General features: G+C 46.3%; 1 protein-coding gene across 2 annotated transcripts in view; it reads right to left on the reverse strand.

The window, feature by feature from the left end:
• The window catches only part of fto (FTO alpha-ketoglutarate dependent dioxygenase), a 101,761-nt gene extending 87,283 nt beyond the window's left edge, over positions 1–14,478 (reverse strand). The window contains exon 1 of one of the 2 annotated variants that reach the window (XM_084682524.1): positions 14,407–14,478. In XM_084682524.1, the coding sequence (XP_084538650.1) occupies positions 14,407–14,448 (42 nt within the window). In that variant the 5' untranslated portion in view covers positions 14,449–14,478. The remainder of the gene's footprint in view (positions 1–14,406) is intronic. The other variant, XM_084682523.1, reaches the window with a different exon arrangement.
• Between the last annotated feature and the right edge of the window lie 5,209 nt (positions 14,479–19,687).

Consider the following 19,687-nt stretch of genomic DNA (forward strand, 5'->3'; position numbering starts at 1 on the left):
AGAGCTATCTTTGGGAGAGGAGCAAAACTTTAACCAGCTTTCACTGGGGCTTCGCTACATTAGCTATCCGTTTGCACCTATTTGCAGCACAATCCACTTGAGGAATAAAGCCATGCGTCACTGAGAGGTGTAAAGGTTAGGTACATAATAGGGAAAAGGTAGTTATAGGTGACTGAACACTGCATTCAATGGCTAACTGATTGAAGACCCTCCGGATGCTCCACAGAACAAGGACAGCAGTAATGAACACACACACACACACACACACGGACACACACACACCCTACTGCATATTCATTAGTGTGAGAATTGCCCTGTACACCCTGCTCAGCTAGCCTCAATGTTATCGTGTCATGGTGGTGACAGTAGAATCATTTGTCAGTATTGACCGAACTGAAAGGGAGGAGGTCTAGGTACAAACACACACAGGCATCTCTTTTCTGGTCTAGTCTGCTCACCACGTCGAGGATGAGAAATGACCAGGAGGCCGACGCTCTCTCACTAATTGTTGTTTGGGGCTGAAGGGGACATTGTTCATTTCACTTAACAGCAGGTCAGGGGAAGCAGGAGTCATCAATACTGGGGTGCGTCCATCCATCTGAACATGGGGCCAGTCGTTCCAGGGCCCGGCAACCTGGCAGGCCCTCCACGCCCTATTTGGGATACTCATCTAATCACATTACCAGCACTGCAGGGTCATCACACACACTCATTAATTAGCCTCTCTCATCTCACACACACACACAAACACACACTACGAGAAGATCCACACACACTGCACATAAAGTGTGTGTGCTCATTCCGTACATATACCCCCCCCCCCCCCCAACAAACACAATGAGATTCTACAGACAATTCCAATAAGAATCAGATGAATAGAAACTCGATTCGTCACAGCACTCAGGAACGCCGTAAACTGAGAAAAGTCGATGGAAAAAAAGATGCCATCGAACGATCTCCCGTGAGCTCGTCTTATTCTGTCCCACCAGCGGGCACACGACGTCCAGGCCGCCCTCTGTCACGGCCCTGGCAGGTGGAGCACTGTCAGCCAGGGCCACATGCACCCAAATCTCCAGATCAATCATCCCAAAGTATTTACAAATGCACTGAGGGTAAGCTCCCACACTGACAGGTTGGCACATACAAGGCCTGTCCGTTTAAGTGCTCTTCAATGTGTCTGCGGTGTTGACATCTATTTCACACTCATCCACACCTAAATGCACCAACAAAAAAATGTTTGCATGACCTTTAGGGGGTGTCAAGTCTGAAGAGGGGGGAGAGAAAGAGGGGGGGGGGGGGGAGACGGGTTTAAGATGCCCATGCATGCCTTACATAAGCAGAAATGCTGGAGTGTTAGCCTTCTTTGCCTTTAATTGTGATTCTGCGGCCAGAGCCTAACATTTCCATTAGGGTTATGTCGATACAGAAGGCTTTTTAGTTTTCACCTTCAAATTACAACATGGTTTCATGAGGTCAGCTTTTTTCCAGGCGGAATGGAGCGTTTTAACACTGACACAGTCCCTTGGTATTCCGACATGGACTGGTTTGTTACAGAAGGGGGGGGGAGGGAGGTAGGTGTGTGTGTGGGGGGGGAAGATATGCAGGGAGTGAGGGAGAAGGGTAGCGTTGATTGAAAGACTGTGATTAGCGTTTCTCTGCGGGGGTGCACTGGGGCCCCCCCATGTTGGACTAACAGCGTTGTCGCGTCCGGAGGTGCAGTCAAGGAGAAGTCAGTGCTTACGAAAGCTCAGTCTCTCTCTCTCTCTCTCTCTCTCTCTCTCTCTCCACCCCCCCCCTCTCTCTCCCAGCAGCCAGCCACACTCCTCTGCCTTTCCACAAAATCAATATGGCCGTGCAAAGTGCAGGGACGGCCCGGGGGAGGGCTGAGGGGGCTGAGAGGAGGAAGTGAAGCGTCCTCCAGGCCTGTCCCATGGGCAGTGTCAAGGACAGACCCAGGGCCAGGGGGCCGGGGGGCTGGGGGGCTGGGGGGCCGGCGGGCTGGGGGGCCGGGGGGCCTTGCCGCCGCCCACCCCCGGATCTGGTCAGGGCGGAGGGGATCGATAAGCAGGCAGAGCATTAAATTCCCTGTCACGCTCCTCGGGGCCCGAGGAGGGCGGGACGCGCCACAAGCCATGCCGCCGCTCCTCACCTGGACATTTTATTCCTGACAGCGAGGGGATTGGAAATCTCTGACAACAAACGATTCAATAACACTTAGGAGGCATTTTTGTGGAGCCCGACCACAGTCGTCACACGTGTTTTCCCAACAGCACGCATGACAATGGCACTCAAGCACATCAGAAGTCTAGCCACTGGCTCTGTCTGGTACACAGTCTGGACATGGTAGTACCAGCCAAGGCCCTAAAATACTATTCACCAATCATCTGTATAGCGAGTATAATCCCCACGCGTCACTACAGAAAGTACAGTTTAGCGTCTACTGTACTCCTGCCTTTAGTCATTGTCAGCCCTTCTCATTTCAATACAGCGGGGTGCGCTAACAACAGGCTCCCGGATGACGTCTTTACGGAGTGTGACGGATTTCCATCTGTCTGTCCGTGTGCGTGTGAGGTGTGAGTGGTGGATAACGGTGGCGGTGGCGTTGTGTTTCTAATCCGGTACCACTGTACGACAGGGTAAAGAGGCGGCTAGGCACAGCACTGAGCAGGGTGATCAAGGAGCTCAGCTGACAGCTGAAACCATCCAATCAGGCTGCTGTCCCGCCTGGGCGCGTCCTTCAGGATCCATGCGTACAGGACGTGATCTCCAGGCTGTCGCTTCCTTGCGGATAAAGGCGATTAAGCACCCCGACGCAGATGAGGGAAATAAGGGGAAATCAGGGGGCGGGGGAATGACTTCCCTGACACGATGACAATCGCAATGCTGTAGATAACATGCATTCAAACTAACCATATCATTCATTTGCATATTGAAAACATCAAGGTGTTGGTTGCTTATGTAGGCCTCAGTTATTGGACGATTGCATGACGTAAGTTCCCAATGTCAATTGTAACAACAAGCCTTTGCAGCATTGAGAGATCCTTGAATTTCCTGTATTTAGCTATAATGAATGATCAGATTGCTACTGAATGATGTTTAGATATCAGAAGAGACTGTTTACATAGCAGCTGAATGCCTTCCTGGAATTCTGGAGCCAGATAAGTTGTATATAATGGCATTAGTCAAATCCCCACATATGGCAGAAGGCATTTTGACTTGCTTCAGATACTAACCCCATTCTTTATTTATTTATCCTTCACTCATTGTGAACAAAGGCAAATATTCTACCAGGAGCTAAATGGACTAATCCTCTTCAAGCTCTTCCCAGTAGCCTGAACAGTGACAGATTAACATCCGGGAGGTTTACAAACCTACCCATTTGAAAATGTAATTGCTGGTGGCATGCTGGGTTGCATGCGTTTAAGTGGCAGGTTAATATGAAGCCAGTGGAAATGGCGGTGGGAGTCGATGAGGTCCGGGCTGGGCTGGGCTGAGCTGAGCTGGGCCGGGCTGGCTCACCATGACTGGGAAAGAGGATTCTTTCACGTACGGGGGAGGGGGGCTGAATGTGTTCTATCCCCTACTCGAGCCAGACGCCATGGTTACTGTTCACTTTTTTGCTAATTATTACAGCCAATCAGAGGGGTTAACGGGGCGGAGCCTCAACGGGTCATGTTCTGGGGCATTTAGCAGTTGGCAGGAACGGAGGTGAATGCATTACACACTGGCCTCGGCCAATGAAAATAAAACACTCTTGACATCTGAAGTGTACTTAACACAAAGGGGAGCGAGCGAGGGTGAGGGAGGGAGGGAGGGAGGGAGGGAGGGAGGGAGGGAGGGAGGGAGGGAGGGAGGGAGGGAGGGAGGGAGGGAGGGAGGGAGGGAGGGAGGGAGGGAGGGAGGGAGGGAGGGAGGGAGGGAGGGAGGGAGGGAGGGAGGGAGGGAGGGAGGGAGGGAGGGAGGGAGGGAGGGAGGGAGGGAGGGAGGGAGGGCCATCACATTCAGTGATGTCCAAGTGCCACCTAGTGACAACTGCATGCTCCTCTCGTCCTCCAGGCTGTAAAAGGCCTACCTAGGACAGGACCTGGACTGGACCTCACGTCTCCCACACCTGGAGCTTAGCCCAACACAGAGAACCTGACCCACAGAACCCCTGACGGACCAGGTGAACCATCACTGGGCATTACACTCATTTTTCAATCATCTAACAACAACATGCTACTCATATGTCAATCAGAACAACTAGTCTTTTTTACTTTGGTTTTCACATTGTGAGGATCCGAACCCCAGGAACACAGGCTGATTCCACCTCCAGTACTATGGGCATTGTTTCAGGCCCGTCCCATGGCTCTGGCCGTCGAGTGTTTGTTGTGCTGGGGAGGGGAGGCCAGGGAAGGGGACCCCTAGTATAAATCACAGGCCTGCCAGGACCCAGAGGTGAGGGAGATGAGTGGAGGTGAGCCTGAAATAATGCTTATGTCACGCCGGGTCAGCCCTCCATTATGGCCGTTTCAGAAACTATTAATCTTGCTTGTAGTCAGTGGCCTATAAATAATGACTTCATCTCACCTATGTAATACAGCATGACCAGCAGTCGAGCCTGGTCAATTTGAAGCAAGGTTCCAGTTGGGGGAGGAGAGCCATAAATGACCATGTCTCCTTGTCGCTTGCTACTTGGTGAGTGATGTCCCACTCGCTCTCGGTATGACCTTTACACTCTGCCACTGATTTAGATAGATACACACACACACACCAGCGTGGGGAGAGTTTCACCTCAACCGAATGAGGAATTAGCAGCTGTTTTGAAAAAAGTCAAATATGTCCCAAATAAAACAGGCCCATCTCAACCACTAACCTGAGCTGGCCTGGGTCACTAAGTCCAGAACGCAGCATTTCACCAAGAAACCCCCCAAAACATCTAGTTTTCAAGTGCCACCAGGGCAGCCGGCCTTCACCTCCCTCGCATCTGCTCAACAGCGCCCCCTGGAGCAGCAGAGCAGCCGTAAGAACCAACCCCCCCCCCCCCCCCGCCTCCAAACCGGGGACGGCACAATAAAGATGGCTATTGTAAAAACACACAGCACATATAAAAAGAGCCATGGTGGCCGTCCCCTTCTATAAATGTCACAGGAAGTATGTATGGAATGACATAAATAAATATAACCCTCCGGTGCTTGTCACAGCTGGCATCCCAGGTGCAAATTTAATTAGTCAGGGTGAAGTCTCCCTTGTTGTCAGGGGGTCCTCGGCACGCGGCACTGTAAACATGCGCTATATCCTAATCAGGTGTCAACGCCGCGTTTGATCAGCCTGCGAAAACTTGTCACAAATCCCCCGGCATGGAGTGGGCCGGGGGGGCGGAGGGGGGAGAGAACAAAGAGAAGGAGCTGTCACTGGAGGAGGAGGGGGGGGGGAGGTAACGGGGACGAGGAGAGTTTGCCCATTAGTAGTCTTCCTTTCCTACCCTGTATTTCTACCTTCTCTCTCTCTCCCTCTCTCTCTCTCTCTCTCTCTCTCTCTCTCTCTGTGGCTGCCCACGTAGATGAGTCCCTGACAGGCAGCACAGGCCCTGTGATATCCCCCAACAGCACACACCCCAGTTAGAACACACCCGATGCGTACACCTGATCACCTACCACATACCCTAACTAAAGTAGTTACACTGGTTTAATAGTTTACCCCCCCCCAAAAAAAGAAAAACACTGCTTCAAGCTGCACCCCTTTTTCTTCAAACGCACGCTCAATGGCGTGTCCTGTTAAAAACAAGGCGAGCGAATCAGAGACAAGCGCGACATCCTCCCACCCCTCGCCTCCGAGCTGAATGAGGAAGACAGCAGAGGAAGCAGGCGGCACAGAAACACAAGCACCATTAGATTCTGTTTACCTTTCATTTATGTTGATATTGAATACATTAGCCGATTGAACCTGCTAAGAACACAGGCGAGTGACAAGCGTGAATCGTCTTTGCAAACTACCATGGCAACCGAGATTATCATGAATGAGAGGTTGAAAAAAATATAGAAAACCTCAATAGACGATACATAAATTAATTAAAGGACAAAAAAAACAAGTGGAGAATTAAACTTGGAACATCTGTCAGCGACTTAGCTTCCCATCGTAATACCAGTGTTAGAACATTTATACCCTTGAAGTTAATGATCCCCTCTTTAATTGACAGTCAACGAAAAGTGGCTGCTGCAGCATCCTGGAAACGACGATAAGAAAGCTTTTCCCCCTCTCCGAAAAACCAGGAGAAAAAAAAAACAGTTTAAAGAACCTTGGCACTAATCCCTATTGTCATCCTGGTGCAGTAGAGGGACTTACAAATACAGATAACTCCGCAGAAGCTGTCTGTTCTGCTGGAGTTACGGGGGACGACGCAGTCGCGGCGCGTCCAAAATCAGTCACTTAGATTAATACAATCCCTATGTGCTGTCAGTCACATGGCACACCAGGCTGACACTGCATTTACATGAGTCCATCCCATCCTGATAACAATGGCTGGTAGAGGGGTCCACTCTCTCACTCACTCACTCACTCACTCAGAGACAGTAGCCTGCCTCGCTGGGGTGGGATTAAGCTCATGGGTACCTTCCCTCTTCAGTGACACTGCAACAACAAGTTTGTCGAGCTTTAAGTATCACAGTCTTTACATACGGAATGTGTGGGACCAACTGTCATTCAGGAAGCACACATGGGATGCAAAAACAAGAGCAACGGTAAAAAATAATAATAAAAAAACGTGTAGACTAAAGACTGTTTGCTGAGATAAGACTGAGTTGTTGTCACCTCACCTGGTGTTCTAACTATGTAAGACTATAAAATCCTACAAGGAGAGTAAACAATGTCTATTCAAAACATACAGCACGTCCAATAGGCACACTGATTTCAAAGACAGCTGTGGGACACTGCAACTTTGGATACCTGGGAACGTGAGGATAATATAGAGAGCAGGTGAGCTACAAAAGAGGTCATCTCAAATGAAGCTCATTTTAATTAGCCCGGATCAAAAACTCACCAACATTGCTTGAGCCACAATTAAGCCACAATTAAGCCTAATTAGCACTAATGACATTGTGAAGACTTTTGAGGGTATCTTACTAAGTGTTTCTAGCTACTCCTGAGCTTCAGTGCTTAGTCTTTGCTGTTGCCCGACTTTCACTCCAACAGTACAACAAATGACAGTGGCTGCCCTCAACATTACAGGGTCAGGTCACACATGACACAGGGGCTGACAAGTGAACCAACACCCACACACAAACACACACAAAAACCAAAAAACAGCCTTGACACGACCACCTAGTACATCCCACTCTCCCTATCCCTCCTCCTCTCATTCTCTCTCCATCTCACGAGAGACAACACTCAATTCAGGCCCTTTACCCAGGCAAGTGGATCTGACCTGCTGCCCCCCAGTCAAGCTCATCTGAATAAACAGAACAGGGAGACAGGGAGAGGAGGGGAAATCTGCCTATATTATGATGGGAGGAGAGGAGAGAAGAAGAGAGTAGGAGAGAGGATTTGGTCCGGGGGCTTCTTCTTTATGCACGTTTGATCATGTGGTTGACAGCGCCGGTGGATGGAATTACGGACTGTTGAACAAAAGGTTGGGGGGCTCCTGGGTGAGTGGGCTTTCGGAGGCCTGACAGTGCAGGGCTCATGACAAGCCCGCCGTGCCGCGTGCACGCCCGCTTCGGAAGTCCGTCACTCAGAGCAGGCCCGTGCTGGGGAGGGCCGAGCGTGGTGGGGAATGAGGAGGGAGGGGTGGGTGGGGGATGAGAGAGGGCTGGTCAGAGGTTAAGCGCAGAGAAGACAGCGATGAAAGGCAACTGTCATGCACCAGTGCTCGCTCAGGAGCCGCCTGTCTCATGGAGAACATGCAAAGTGCACTTGCCGCGTCCTGACAACCACCCCCCCCCCCCCCCCACACCCGCTCCCCCGCCTCAGTTCTCTCAAAACAGGCCGGCGCCACGGAATGGCAGCCAATGCCTGACAGCGTGCCAGTCAAACTGTCGGCCTTTCCACATATGCAAGAAAAAGTTAAATTATGTAGGCTCATGAACAAAAACACACAGACTCCAAGGAACAACTGCCAACGAATGGAGGAGTTACCCGAGGCAGCCATTTAACAAAACTTTAGACATCAACAGGTAGGCCTTATGTAGAATGTCACGGCTGGGAAGTGGTAATCTAATTAACGAGCCTCGGCAAGAATTACATTTTGCATTTGACAACTACTGGCCGCCAAGTCAGTCACTGGAACTGTAGTGAATGGCGGTTGTTGAGAAAGGCTTCTATCCAGCTGGCTATGCTAAGCTATGTTATGCTATGCTAATGCAAAAATTGGTTCGTGAGAAGGGGGCACTACCCGCTCTCTCAGTAGTCTCCCCTGGGCAATAAGCTTACATGCCAGGTACTTTCACACACTTTCATTACACACGTTTATGGAAAGGAACTTATGATGTACAAATTAACAGTTACAATTTACAGGGCCCAGTGAAAGTGGACTCCTGCAGCTTTTGTGAATGAAGGGGTTTGGACTTCTCATCAGAACCAGATGTTGGCTAAGGCTAGCGCTAGGTACTTCCATTTTATTAGAAAGGTAAACCATTAAAAAGGAAAATCAATTTCCGAATAAACAGCAACAGAATCCTCCCACCACAGTAAATAGAGCAGGTGCTTTAAGAAGTCAAATTAGCCTTTTTTTGAGCTAGCCTAGTAAACGCTTGGCTAAAACATTATTGTTGCCATGCCTAGACAACTAATAAAACCACTAGAGTCTGGTACATGATGTTAAAAATAAGTTTACAGCCGCACAATTGCCATCAAGCACTTCACTTAAATTGATGGTACAGGAGTGTCAATATCTGTCACACAGCTATACCCCCTCAACATTGAAACACATCATGAAACAACATATTTTTAGATGTGGCCTTTTGGGCTTTATAGTTTGTTCAGTCAAACGCTGACGTGCACACACACACACACACACACACACACACACACCTTGGGACACCAACCAAATTCAAATGAAGACAATGACGTTCTAAGATTATAGCCTCAAGTAGCTAATGACCCCCCCTGAGGCTATGGCCTCTCTGTCTGAGGTGAGGAGGTCATTCCCATGTTTATTCAGGACCGCTCCGCCGCAACCTATTGATTGGATTGATTATTTCATGTTGGCCTATATCACTTCTGATAGGGCTCTGTGTGACACATGAACCCTGCTAGTAAGGGTCGCAGTCAACGTAAATTCATCGACATTGACGGTTGATCAAGCCAACCAGTTAAGATGATCCATGTCACAGGGCTCGTTTGCGAAAAGGCTAGCTAACACCTAAATACAAACTGCTATAGGCTCATGATGGCTCATGCTCTGTCAAAGGAGCTTCTTTTTAGGCCAGCACTATACCTAAAAATAGATTAAAAAGGATTGATAATAATAATAATAATAATAATATAAAAAGCTGGACCGCTCACAGCAAAACCCAACCTGGATTGTGTGCAATCAGGCCAACCGCTCAATATAGTGAGACATCAATTAAAAGCAACAGTCAATCTGTCAGGGAGAACCCTTGCAGAGGTAGCCTGAGACCAACTCTGGGATTCTACAGAGCTTCACATTGACATTGCTTATGGCAGTTTTACAGCCAGTGTTTCCAGTGTTCACTTAGGACAAAGCCCTGTATGGATGAATCCCCACGCTGAGCCAAAAAAGTGCTTTCTATAACTCACTCTAGTGGTCTATCAGATGGCTGTGATGACTTACATAAGGCCACCCCCCCCACCCCTGGTTTCTGACTCTGGATGTTTAGTAGGATCACAGATGCTCTTAAACACATCCCAGGGCCCTGGCAGAGCAGCAGACATGTGACCTAAGACATAGCAGTGGACTGGGCTGTAAAAACCGATAGGCTTCCAGATGCAAACCAAATGTAGACATCATGCAACTCTAAAATGTCATGAATTTAATGCAGATCATTGTAAAACTTGTAAGAATAAGAGATTAGACCTATGCACAGACACGATATGTACAACTGTATGTTTGATTTTAGGAGATAATTAGATTACCAGCCGAGAGGATCTCAAATATGAGTTGCCAACATTCATTTTTTAGGTTATGTTTTTCTTAAAGGCAAGTCTTGATGTTAGTCTCTATATTCTATGCTATGATCAGAGACCACTAAGCCTATAGCCTTGGAAAAAACTATCTGAACCTAAGCACAACAGCACCTGAAGCCCTTCCATCAATCAATGACACATTGTCATGTCCTCTGCTTGAAGGGTGGCTTGGTTAGCCAAGCTGATCTATAATGGACGCATGCTAAACACAGCAAGTGAAAGCTCAAATAACCACAACAAGGTGAAAAGACAGACAGGCAGGACAGCAGCTTAGCTGTAAAGCCCCCCACCATCCCCCCAACCCACCCCGCCCCCCGCCCCCCGCCCCCCGCCCCCCCCCCCCCCCCATCCACATATCCAATCAATGAAGGACCCAGGGCCTTGGGCACGCACTATATTACAAACCAAACTTCATATTCATTCATTGATTTACTTCTTGGAATAGTATATCATTGAACTCCAATGGGAGCAAAAACATAGGCCGGGGCTGGGGTCAACCCTCGCGTGGACGGATGTTTGCACAATATTGATGGCGCACGCAGAAAGAAATGACTAAATACCTGGATCAATAGCTAGTTTCCCTAGCCATGACAGCTCAAGCCAGATGGAAATACAGAAATACATCTTTACGGCTACAGGAGTAGACCTGATGAAGACGGGGCTAAATACTCTCGGCCTGGGGGCAAACTCTGATCAGCAGGGGGCCAGAGGGGACTGGTGGGGGGATGATAAAGATGCCACAGCACACAGTCCGGGGGATGCTAATGGGCACAGGGAGGCCAGGGATACCACAGGTCACACACCCTGGGCTTAACTGTCTGTGCTACCTGGCCCTCTGTTCATTTGTAATGTTAATGGCATACATCATTCTCAGCCAAGAAAGACTAATCCATAGCATACCATGATGATGGACGAAAAAGGGGGGGGGGGGGGGGGGGGGCTCTGACCATTTCTAGACCTAATCTACTGTGAATCAACCATTGGCCAACCAGAGCCACATCTCCAGATCCAGCCTCGGCCCTGGCCCCAGCCTCAGCCCCAGTCCTGAGCCCTCATAGTGATGTGTGCTGCTAATGACGCAGAAGGATGGAGCTAAGCTACCGGCTCTTATTTACAGAACAGCTCAATTACAGAGGACAGCACCAGGCTCATCGCTTCCCTGCCCCACACTGGTCAACAGAACCATAAAGAGAACCAGATCGTTCCCTGCTCCTTAATTAAATGAAAGCTATTGAAGAAACTCCACCCACATACCCCACCACCCCTTAAAAGCCAGGAAAAGCAAAGCAGTGACACATCGAGGACACCAGACACTCCCAGACACCGTCCCTGCTTGGCCTTAAATCACAGGCGAGTAAACAGGCTCGTTGGGTTTCGGACACCCTTCATCCCTGCATCCTGCCCCACCCCCCCCCGTGGCCCGGCGTGGGCCACAACGGGAGCGACACCTTGGCAGCGATAAGTAATTCTGCAAAGGATTAGCAGCATGATGATCTGATCAATACAGGGTGCTCAGGCCATTAGGAATGCAGCGAGGAAATGGCCCCCTCTGGTAATAAAGCAGCCCGTCTAGGTTCTCCTTCATTTGCCGGCTCCATTAGTGTAATGGTATCATTATCAGCCACAACCGTATTTTTCCAGGCTCTTTTCCCCCAGTCCGGACCAGCAGGGGTCTGATGAACTCAGGCTAGCTCCCACGCGGAGCGCCCTTCCACTCCCCGGGCCCGGATGTAAATCTATCTGCTCTGCTGTAGCTGGTACTAGTGGTGGTGGTGCTTGTATGTTTCCAGCTTAAGTATTCCTACCCGTGTTTTATGTCGGTGCCCAACACTATTTCTCAATTATTGACTCATTAATAGAGACGGCAGCACATGTAGCGTGGCTAACAGGGAGAAAAGATGGCTGGCGGAGTGCAAAAGTTGCTGAATGGGCTGAATTTGACACCACCTCCTGCTAGAACACCAGGGCTGACATGACAGGACAGCGGCATTAGTCGCCATAAATCGTTACTTTTACACTAATTCACCAGGCTAACATTTTCTGTGGGGGAATTGATTAACCATGTCTAGATGTGTGGCCACATAATCAGCTTTACCTCTCTAGTTGTTAATTTAACAGAATTGCCAAGGGAAACACAAACCATTTTAATGAGTGTTCAGGAATTAAATACCCTAAACAGCTTGCGCGAGCTGCCAGGGATAGCCAATGAGGCTGATCTGAGTGATAGGGCCTGAGCCAGGACCTCGTGAACATCTGGTGACCCTATGGGATCATTACTTAGCTTGCTGCTCTGACACATTCCCTGCTTTTATCCGTTACCGCTACACTTTATACATGTCATCACCGGACAAACACATATCCTCAAAGGCACCGACAGTGAAGCAAGGCCAGGGTCAACTGCATTTCTACACGTGTCAGTACACGTCATCAACTGCAGTTGAAAAGCAGAATATAATTCATGGACATTTTGTAAAATACTACAATGGAACTATAAAACTGGCCCAAGATACAACATAGTCTAGTGCACATATTGTATAACGGTGTTTAAGAAACAACATGCAGCATTGCAGGCTAATGTTAAAAGACCTAGAGTGCTTCTGTATTTGATCAGCCATGATGAATATCTTTGCTACCATCTTCATAACAAGACGATGGGAAAAATCACAACACATTTTAATGATTGCGTCTTACTGCAAACATGATCACTTACAAGACAATGGTCTTATCCTCGTTATTAATCATCATGATGAACCAGTCTCCTTATAACAAGCCACCAGGACGAATGGGAGACTCCTCTAATTGGGCTGTTCTGTGCTTTTTCAACCATTTTACCATTGCAATCAATCTGGTTCATCCTTGTATTTGTCTTAAAAGAGAGGCAGAGCTGTTAGACCTTTGTGCAGGGCAGTCTGCCCACGGGCCAGCTGGAATGAGTTCTCTCTCGGAGCGGCTCATCTGGTCGCCATGGCCGCGTTCGTAAACAGGAGGAACCACGTCCTACATAGTTTCTGTTCTGTCAGACATGATCCAAACATGTGCCATGGCAGACTGTGGCCAAGCTGGAGAGAGACGGGAGAGGAAAGAAAAGAGTGAGAGAGGGTGAAAGAAAGATAAAGAGATGGGTAAAAAAGAAAAAGAGAATATATAGGCTAGCCTATATATAGATAGAGAGGGAGACAGACCGAGAGAGAGAGAGAGAGAGACAGAGAGACAGAGACAGAGACAGAGAGAGAGAGAGAGAGAGAGAGAGAGAGAGAGAGAGAGAGAGAGAGAGAGAGAAGAGAGAAAGAGAGGACAGAGAGAGACAGATGTCTGGACCCAGAATGGCAGATCATGTCTGGAGAACAGACATGATCTTTTACATTTTCTTTTACTTCCTCCAAATAAACATCCCATCATCTCTGTCTTCCTTTCCATCACACAACCCTAACCTGAAGTACCGTTGCCTATAGCCCAGGAGGGCAGAAGAAAAAGGTCAATGATAAGACCACTCTAGCTTTGAGTCCCAACAGTTACTGAATAAGCACTTTCCTTCGCAGGACTAGTCAATATTATAGGAAAGAGATAGGGAAATGGAGTAAAAGGTATGGAAATACAACATACACTTGTAGGCAATGTGTAGAAAGACAATGTGCACACAGTACCTTTGACTTAATTTCATTTAACTGTAAGTCTTTAGCATCACACATGGACTAACCAACTGGCAGGCAGCCAATTAGTTGACTGACAGGAACACTCAGCATACAGTTGTCTACAGACTGACAGACTTTAACTTGACCTATTGAAGGAACTAACGTGACGTATGATAATGACAAAACAAATGCGTAGATAACTGTATGTTTAATTGCAAACATGTGTCTGCCAATTCGTTATAGTGTGAAGGAGAATATAGGGGACAAGCATGTTAAAGTATCGTACAACTGACTGTTTTAACTATTAAAAATGTAATGATTTCGTCATTTTGACTCAAAATAGTCACGAGGATGGCTGCTGAGAAGGAGGCACTTACGAGACTAATGTTCTTAATTCAGACCGCACAACTCAGAAAGCAGTGTCTGATAATTAACTGCATCACGTTTGATGTTGTTAATAATACAACCTTATAGCTGAATGAAAAGAGAAAAACACAATGAAGGAAAGAAGCAACGTGATGTTTGCATTGGAAAATGCAGTTCCCTATCTTTCAAAATGCAACCAGCATCAACACAAATGGGACACAAACTCCCCAACGAACGACTCGACTTGGAATTTGCCCGACCTAACGGAGAAAAACGCTATCAATACCTTTCTTCTCTTCTCCCTCTCACTGTCACCCGATCTTTTCATGTTCCTAGAGTTGTGTTTACACTACCACGCTCTAACTTGAGGTTATGTTGGTAGTTGTAGTTTACCAGTAAGTAACATCATGTATATGGACTTTATGACCACGTATGACCTTCAAGTATTTTTTTAAGTGGTAGTATAGTTGTAGAAGCATGGATATATTACATGAAAAAAATATACATATCTATAAACGGACATTATAGCGATCTACAGGTATTATACAGAACTACATTTCCCACAACCGACTATAGCTTCTGACCCAGTCGTAACCTGACGCAAACGTGAAATCTTGTCGTGATGACGCGGCTCAACACTGTGCTGATTTGTAAATTATGTGTATCCTTTAGTGCTGGGATAGAGCTATGAGAAAGTTGTAGAAATCGATGCAAACGCACAACTTGATGTTTGTGAAAGCCCCATTGACTTGCAGAGACTGGCACTTTAGAAGAAATAATGGACAATAAGTAGGCTAATCAAATGTTCTACTTTAGCAAATGTCAACACTTTAGATTGAAATACCAGATGTCGTATTTTATATCCAAACGGTTGTGCAGCCGACATTTTAAAACAAGAATAAAGTAGTCACATATTTTTTACGTTATTCGTTTTTTAATCATTTTTTATTTAAAGCATACTTTAAAAATCAATGTGTAAATAGCAATCATGCTATTGCGCCAACATTATATATGCGCCAACATTTTACACTACCAGTGCTGTTTCAGGTATCGCATCTCAAATCCAGGTGCTTTACCCGTCCCTGTGGCTTCAGAGCAGACCGACCGCGGTCTTCCACCAAGACAACCTTTTCAACTCACCACCGACTGTGAAAGCAGACCATCAGCACACGGTGTATGTTTTTGCGTTCATGTCTCACATGACGTGTGGATACAGGTACCTTCTCCCTTGGGTTCACCCAGATACCTCATAACATATTTTGAATAGTGTTGAAATGTGCTCTGTCCATTATTCCTATCAAAGCACACATGTGAAAGACTTGAGCTTCACAGGGGAAGTGTGTGGGGTGGGGGGTGGGGGGTGGTGAGTTAGGGGGAAAACACCTGCTATGTATTACTATTACAGACTTTGATCAGTGTCTTCATTAGTTTCCTTTGTAATCTCCTTTCTTTTATGGTAGAGCTGACCCAAGCAAACCAGGTACAGTGATTTAACACACATGTTCCTTTCACCTGTCTTGTAAAAAGCTCAAAAGCTCTCCTGCTTTCAAAGATGTACGTGTCTCTGGCATCTTGTAGCCATAAACAGGAGTTCTTTTGATTCCTATTTATAACCTACATTTCCTCCCTTCTCTGTTCTCTTAAGAAGAGTATATGTTTGAAAAATATCTTCAGAAACACATTGCCAGAACTGGACCCATATGCATATCTCCTATAGACCATAAACATATGGTAGCATGTAGGGCTTTTCAGAACAGTATGAAAAAAAGTTGTAACAATGTTATTAATAATTTCCCTTTAACTGGTTTATGTCTTGAAACCCTGTCCTCATCTCAATCCATCATTACATTCCCTGTGTGTGCAAACAACTATCCCTCACACACATCCTGTCAATCATACCTCTGAAAGAAAAGGGAGAAAAAAATCAAAGAAAAGAAGGGTTCTGCGTTCCAATTTTTGGTCTGTCAGGTTGTCAGGACACCATAAGTGTCAGGCACTGGAAGTGATCCTAATACGCAGGTTCTTCATAGTGAAATGGCCAATTACCTCTGTCAACAATACTCCGTCACTTGTCCCTCTGTGAATCAGGATATTTACTATATTGACTTCAAGCATGTCCATTCCAGAGGGTTCAGCAGAGGGCAGGGGCAGCTCTGTACACTCAGATGTGGTATGCTTACTCTGGGATGGAGAAGAAAAAAAAGGACTTTGAACTTTTGTAGCTCATCATACTGTACAGCATGTCCCTGTCTGTAGTCAGGCCAAGATAGTGAAGCACACGGTGGGAGTATGTTTTCTGTTAATGCACATCACATCAGCTCTGGATGACCCATTGACAAGACTCCTCTTTTGTGATATAATGAGCGTATAAAAAGCTGGGGAGAAATCAAAGGTGAGGACGGTGCGGTGCCAGAAATGCAGTTGAGCACATTAAAGGAAGACAGACACTATTGTACAGTTGTTGTATTAAAACCAGAGCTCTGACCCAGCATTCAGTTTCAGCCAATTCCTCAAACTATGGCAAGGCCTGAAAATAAATTCATAGAGACAGGCTCTTTTGTGAATGATGATATGTTTCCTCTGTGGGAGTTTAAATTGGGCCACCTACACATATTATTGCATTATCAAATTGTTGTGTGGTTTCCACAGACTAAAAGACAGGACCAGTGAAAAACTACTGGAAATTCTGCAAACAATGGTCCGGGTTAGTCTTGTACTGTGAGTGAACTTTGCTCAAGGTACTATTTGAAACCAACAGATTTCAGCCACCAAGACTCTTGCCATGATTTACCCTTAGCATATTGTGGTGCATCCATGAAGACAAGGGGGTTTTGATTTTTATTTGTATTGAATGAGCATATGGAGAGAGTATGTGCCTTCTTAGCTTGCTAGCCGTCAATAATAAGCCTTAGGAAACAGTTATTTGTCAGTGCTATAAAGCAGATTGCTGCCCAGTGGTTTCAATTAACATCAAAGAGCTCTTCACAGGCAGTAATAGTTATATCAAAACCTGAAATGTATTATTTAGGTTCCGCGCTGGAGTCCTCCAAACGATTATGTCCCCCTTTCAAAAGAGATTTTCTTTTCTTGCTGACTTTTACATTCCATCTGTTCAGCCTTTTCTTTTTTCTTCCAGTGCCCTCTTTCTTTGAAGCGGCCCACCTCAGCCCCATCACAGCCTCTTTGTGCCACCAGGGTACCTGGTTGAGAATGGCTGGCCAATTAGCTGGGTTACAGATTTCAATAAGAAGACACTGTCCTCTGCTCGTGTGAGAGAGTCCAAGTGAGTACAAATTCAAAGCAGGCCTATACTGAATATTTTTGTTCTAACTCTAGCTTCATGTCAAATGACTAGCTACAATAGCATTTATGTAATGTCCATGTTCTCTAAAGTACTGTACGCCACACAAACAGGCCTTAAAATATAACCACGTTTGGCCAAAATTTTGTTTTTTGAGGTTTTGCATGTCATCGGTATTGCAAACCTCTACAATTATATTGTCAATGTTTCAGCACACGAGACCAGCAATGACTATAGGGAGTATGTTTAGGTCAGTTTGTTATTCCCCTTCCATCCAGTAGTCCAGTCAGATAAACTTTCAATATTTGACTTTATCTGACGCTATGCACTGGCTTCAGCTGTAGAACCAACATGGGAATATTACATTCACATTTAGTCATTTCGCAGACACTCTTATCCAGAGCGACTTACAGTAAGTACAAGGACATTCTCCTCGAGGCAAGTAGGGTGAAGTGTCTTGCCCAAGGACACAAGGTCAGTTGGCACGACCTTCTGATTAATAACCCGACTCCCAGACCGCTCAGCCATCAGCCATCTTACCATGAGAACCACACGTGCAAGTCAGAGGACTTAAGCAAACTCCCTTCTGTCTTTGTTTTAGTGAAACTAATGCTCAAACCCAGAAACAGAGCTCTGCCGGGTTACAGCTTTTCCCTATGTCTGCTTTGGTGGCCCCTAGCCGGAATGGCGTTAAAGCCCTGGCAACCCCTCGGCCAAGGCTAGCAGGCCCCCATAAAATGATTCACAAAGTACATACACCATTCGATACATGTTGATTAAGCCTCAATAAATGATCAGACAGCACCGCAAGAAAAAGCCCCTGTGGTTAGTGAACAGAGAGAGCGTGCAGCCCCTGGTCTAAGATGTGGTATACCTCCGAGGACGGGATCGTTTCCAGACACCGTCAGCAGGAAGTGCTTCGCTATTGCTGTGATTTGAATACCATGATCACTGAAGAGTTTTATAGGAAACCCATTTAAAAGTGAGGTTTGACATACAAAAGAGCCCCTGTTTAAATCTCACGCACAACGTCAGGCTGAAAGACATTATGAAAGTATCTATGGAAGCGTCCATCTCTTAGTGTGTGTCCATGCCTTTGTGAGTCGGCATCGCAGGGAAAATCTTTTATGGGGATGGAGATGATTCCACTTTAGAGGATGGTTTTATCACTCAACGCCACGTTGGAAATTAATCTCACTTTCTGATGCATAGGATGAGCTTAACTTTTATTCAAGTGTGTCTGGAAAGTTAAAGGATCTAACAAGTATAAGAGTTTCAGTAGAATCATTTAAGACACAATGACCCACAATGACCCTTAACCCCATGCTCGTCATAGTTGTGCTTATAAACTGCCATCTCTTCCCATTAATACTCTAATTCGGTCTGAGGTATAGTTGACAAGCACATCAAAGGACCTGGGTGAACAATAGCTAAAATGGCATTAATATGATATGTAAGAGTCCAACGAATATTGGGAGTGATCCCTTTGAAGAAAGCATGTTTTGCATTACAGATTTTTATTGGGGCTTTTCTGGTCTTTAATGTGCATGTTTTCCCCCTGACTCAGTGTTACTGGGTTTTGGCCTCTTCGGTGGTTGTCTATTTTAGGTCATGCTCAGTTTGTCCTGGTGCAGACCAGCTCAGCTTCTAGAGGCCATACAAGTCTCTCTACTATTTACTCAAACCTCAAACCTCAGGACATACCAGCATCTGACATTTAAGTCAGTTAGACTTTGGTATAACATTTAGAGTGACCATACAGTATAGCCTAGTCATACACTCTTATTCTCGGTGTCTGTATGAGTAGTAGGAATGACAGATACATATAGTATCCCCTTTTTTGTTTATTTATTCGTGAGATTCTGTACTTTTTCATTCATGGTATGGTAGATTGGCATGTGGAATGTTCTCATGCTCACCTCACCTATAATAATGCTTGACTGGGAGATAAAAAGTTATTTGTGACACATGTTCAATCCCCCTTACCTCACCCCAAAGTCTGAAATTCAAATAAGACATTGTTGTCGGCTGAGCTGCAAATGAAATTGTTTTTCTATTGTCACTCCTGATTAAAACTTCTACACTTCAATTCTAAGGAGATTCATTTATGTCCCAGTTCAGTTTAAAATCGATCAACCCAGTGAGCTTGCACTGGGTGGAGCAAGTGTGTCCAAGTGGGGTGCAATCCTCATGCTCTGTGTATTCAACATATTGTGAATGCTTTTTAGACCCTGCGCAACATGTGTCTAATTGTCTGTTTGGTTTG

This window comes from Hypomesus nipponensis, chromosome 19 (assembly GCF_054491055.1).
Source record: "Hypomesus nipponensis isolate SF chromosome 19, ASM5449105v1, whole genome shotgun sequence".
Classification (NCBI taxonomy): domain Eukaryota; kingdom Metazoa; phylum Chordata; class Actinopteri; order Osmeriformes; family Osmeridae; genus Hypomesus; species Hypomesus nipponensis.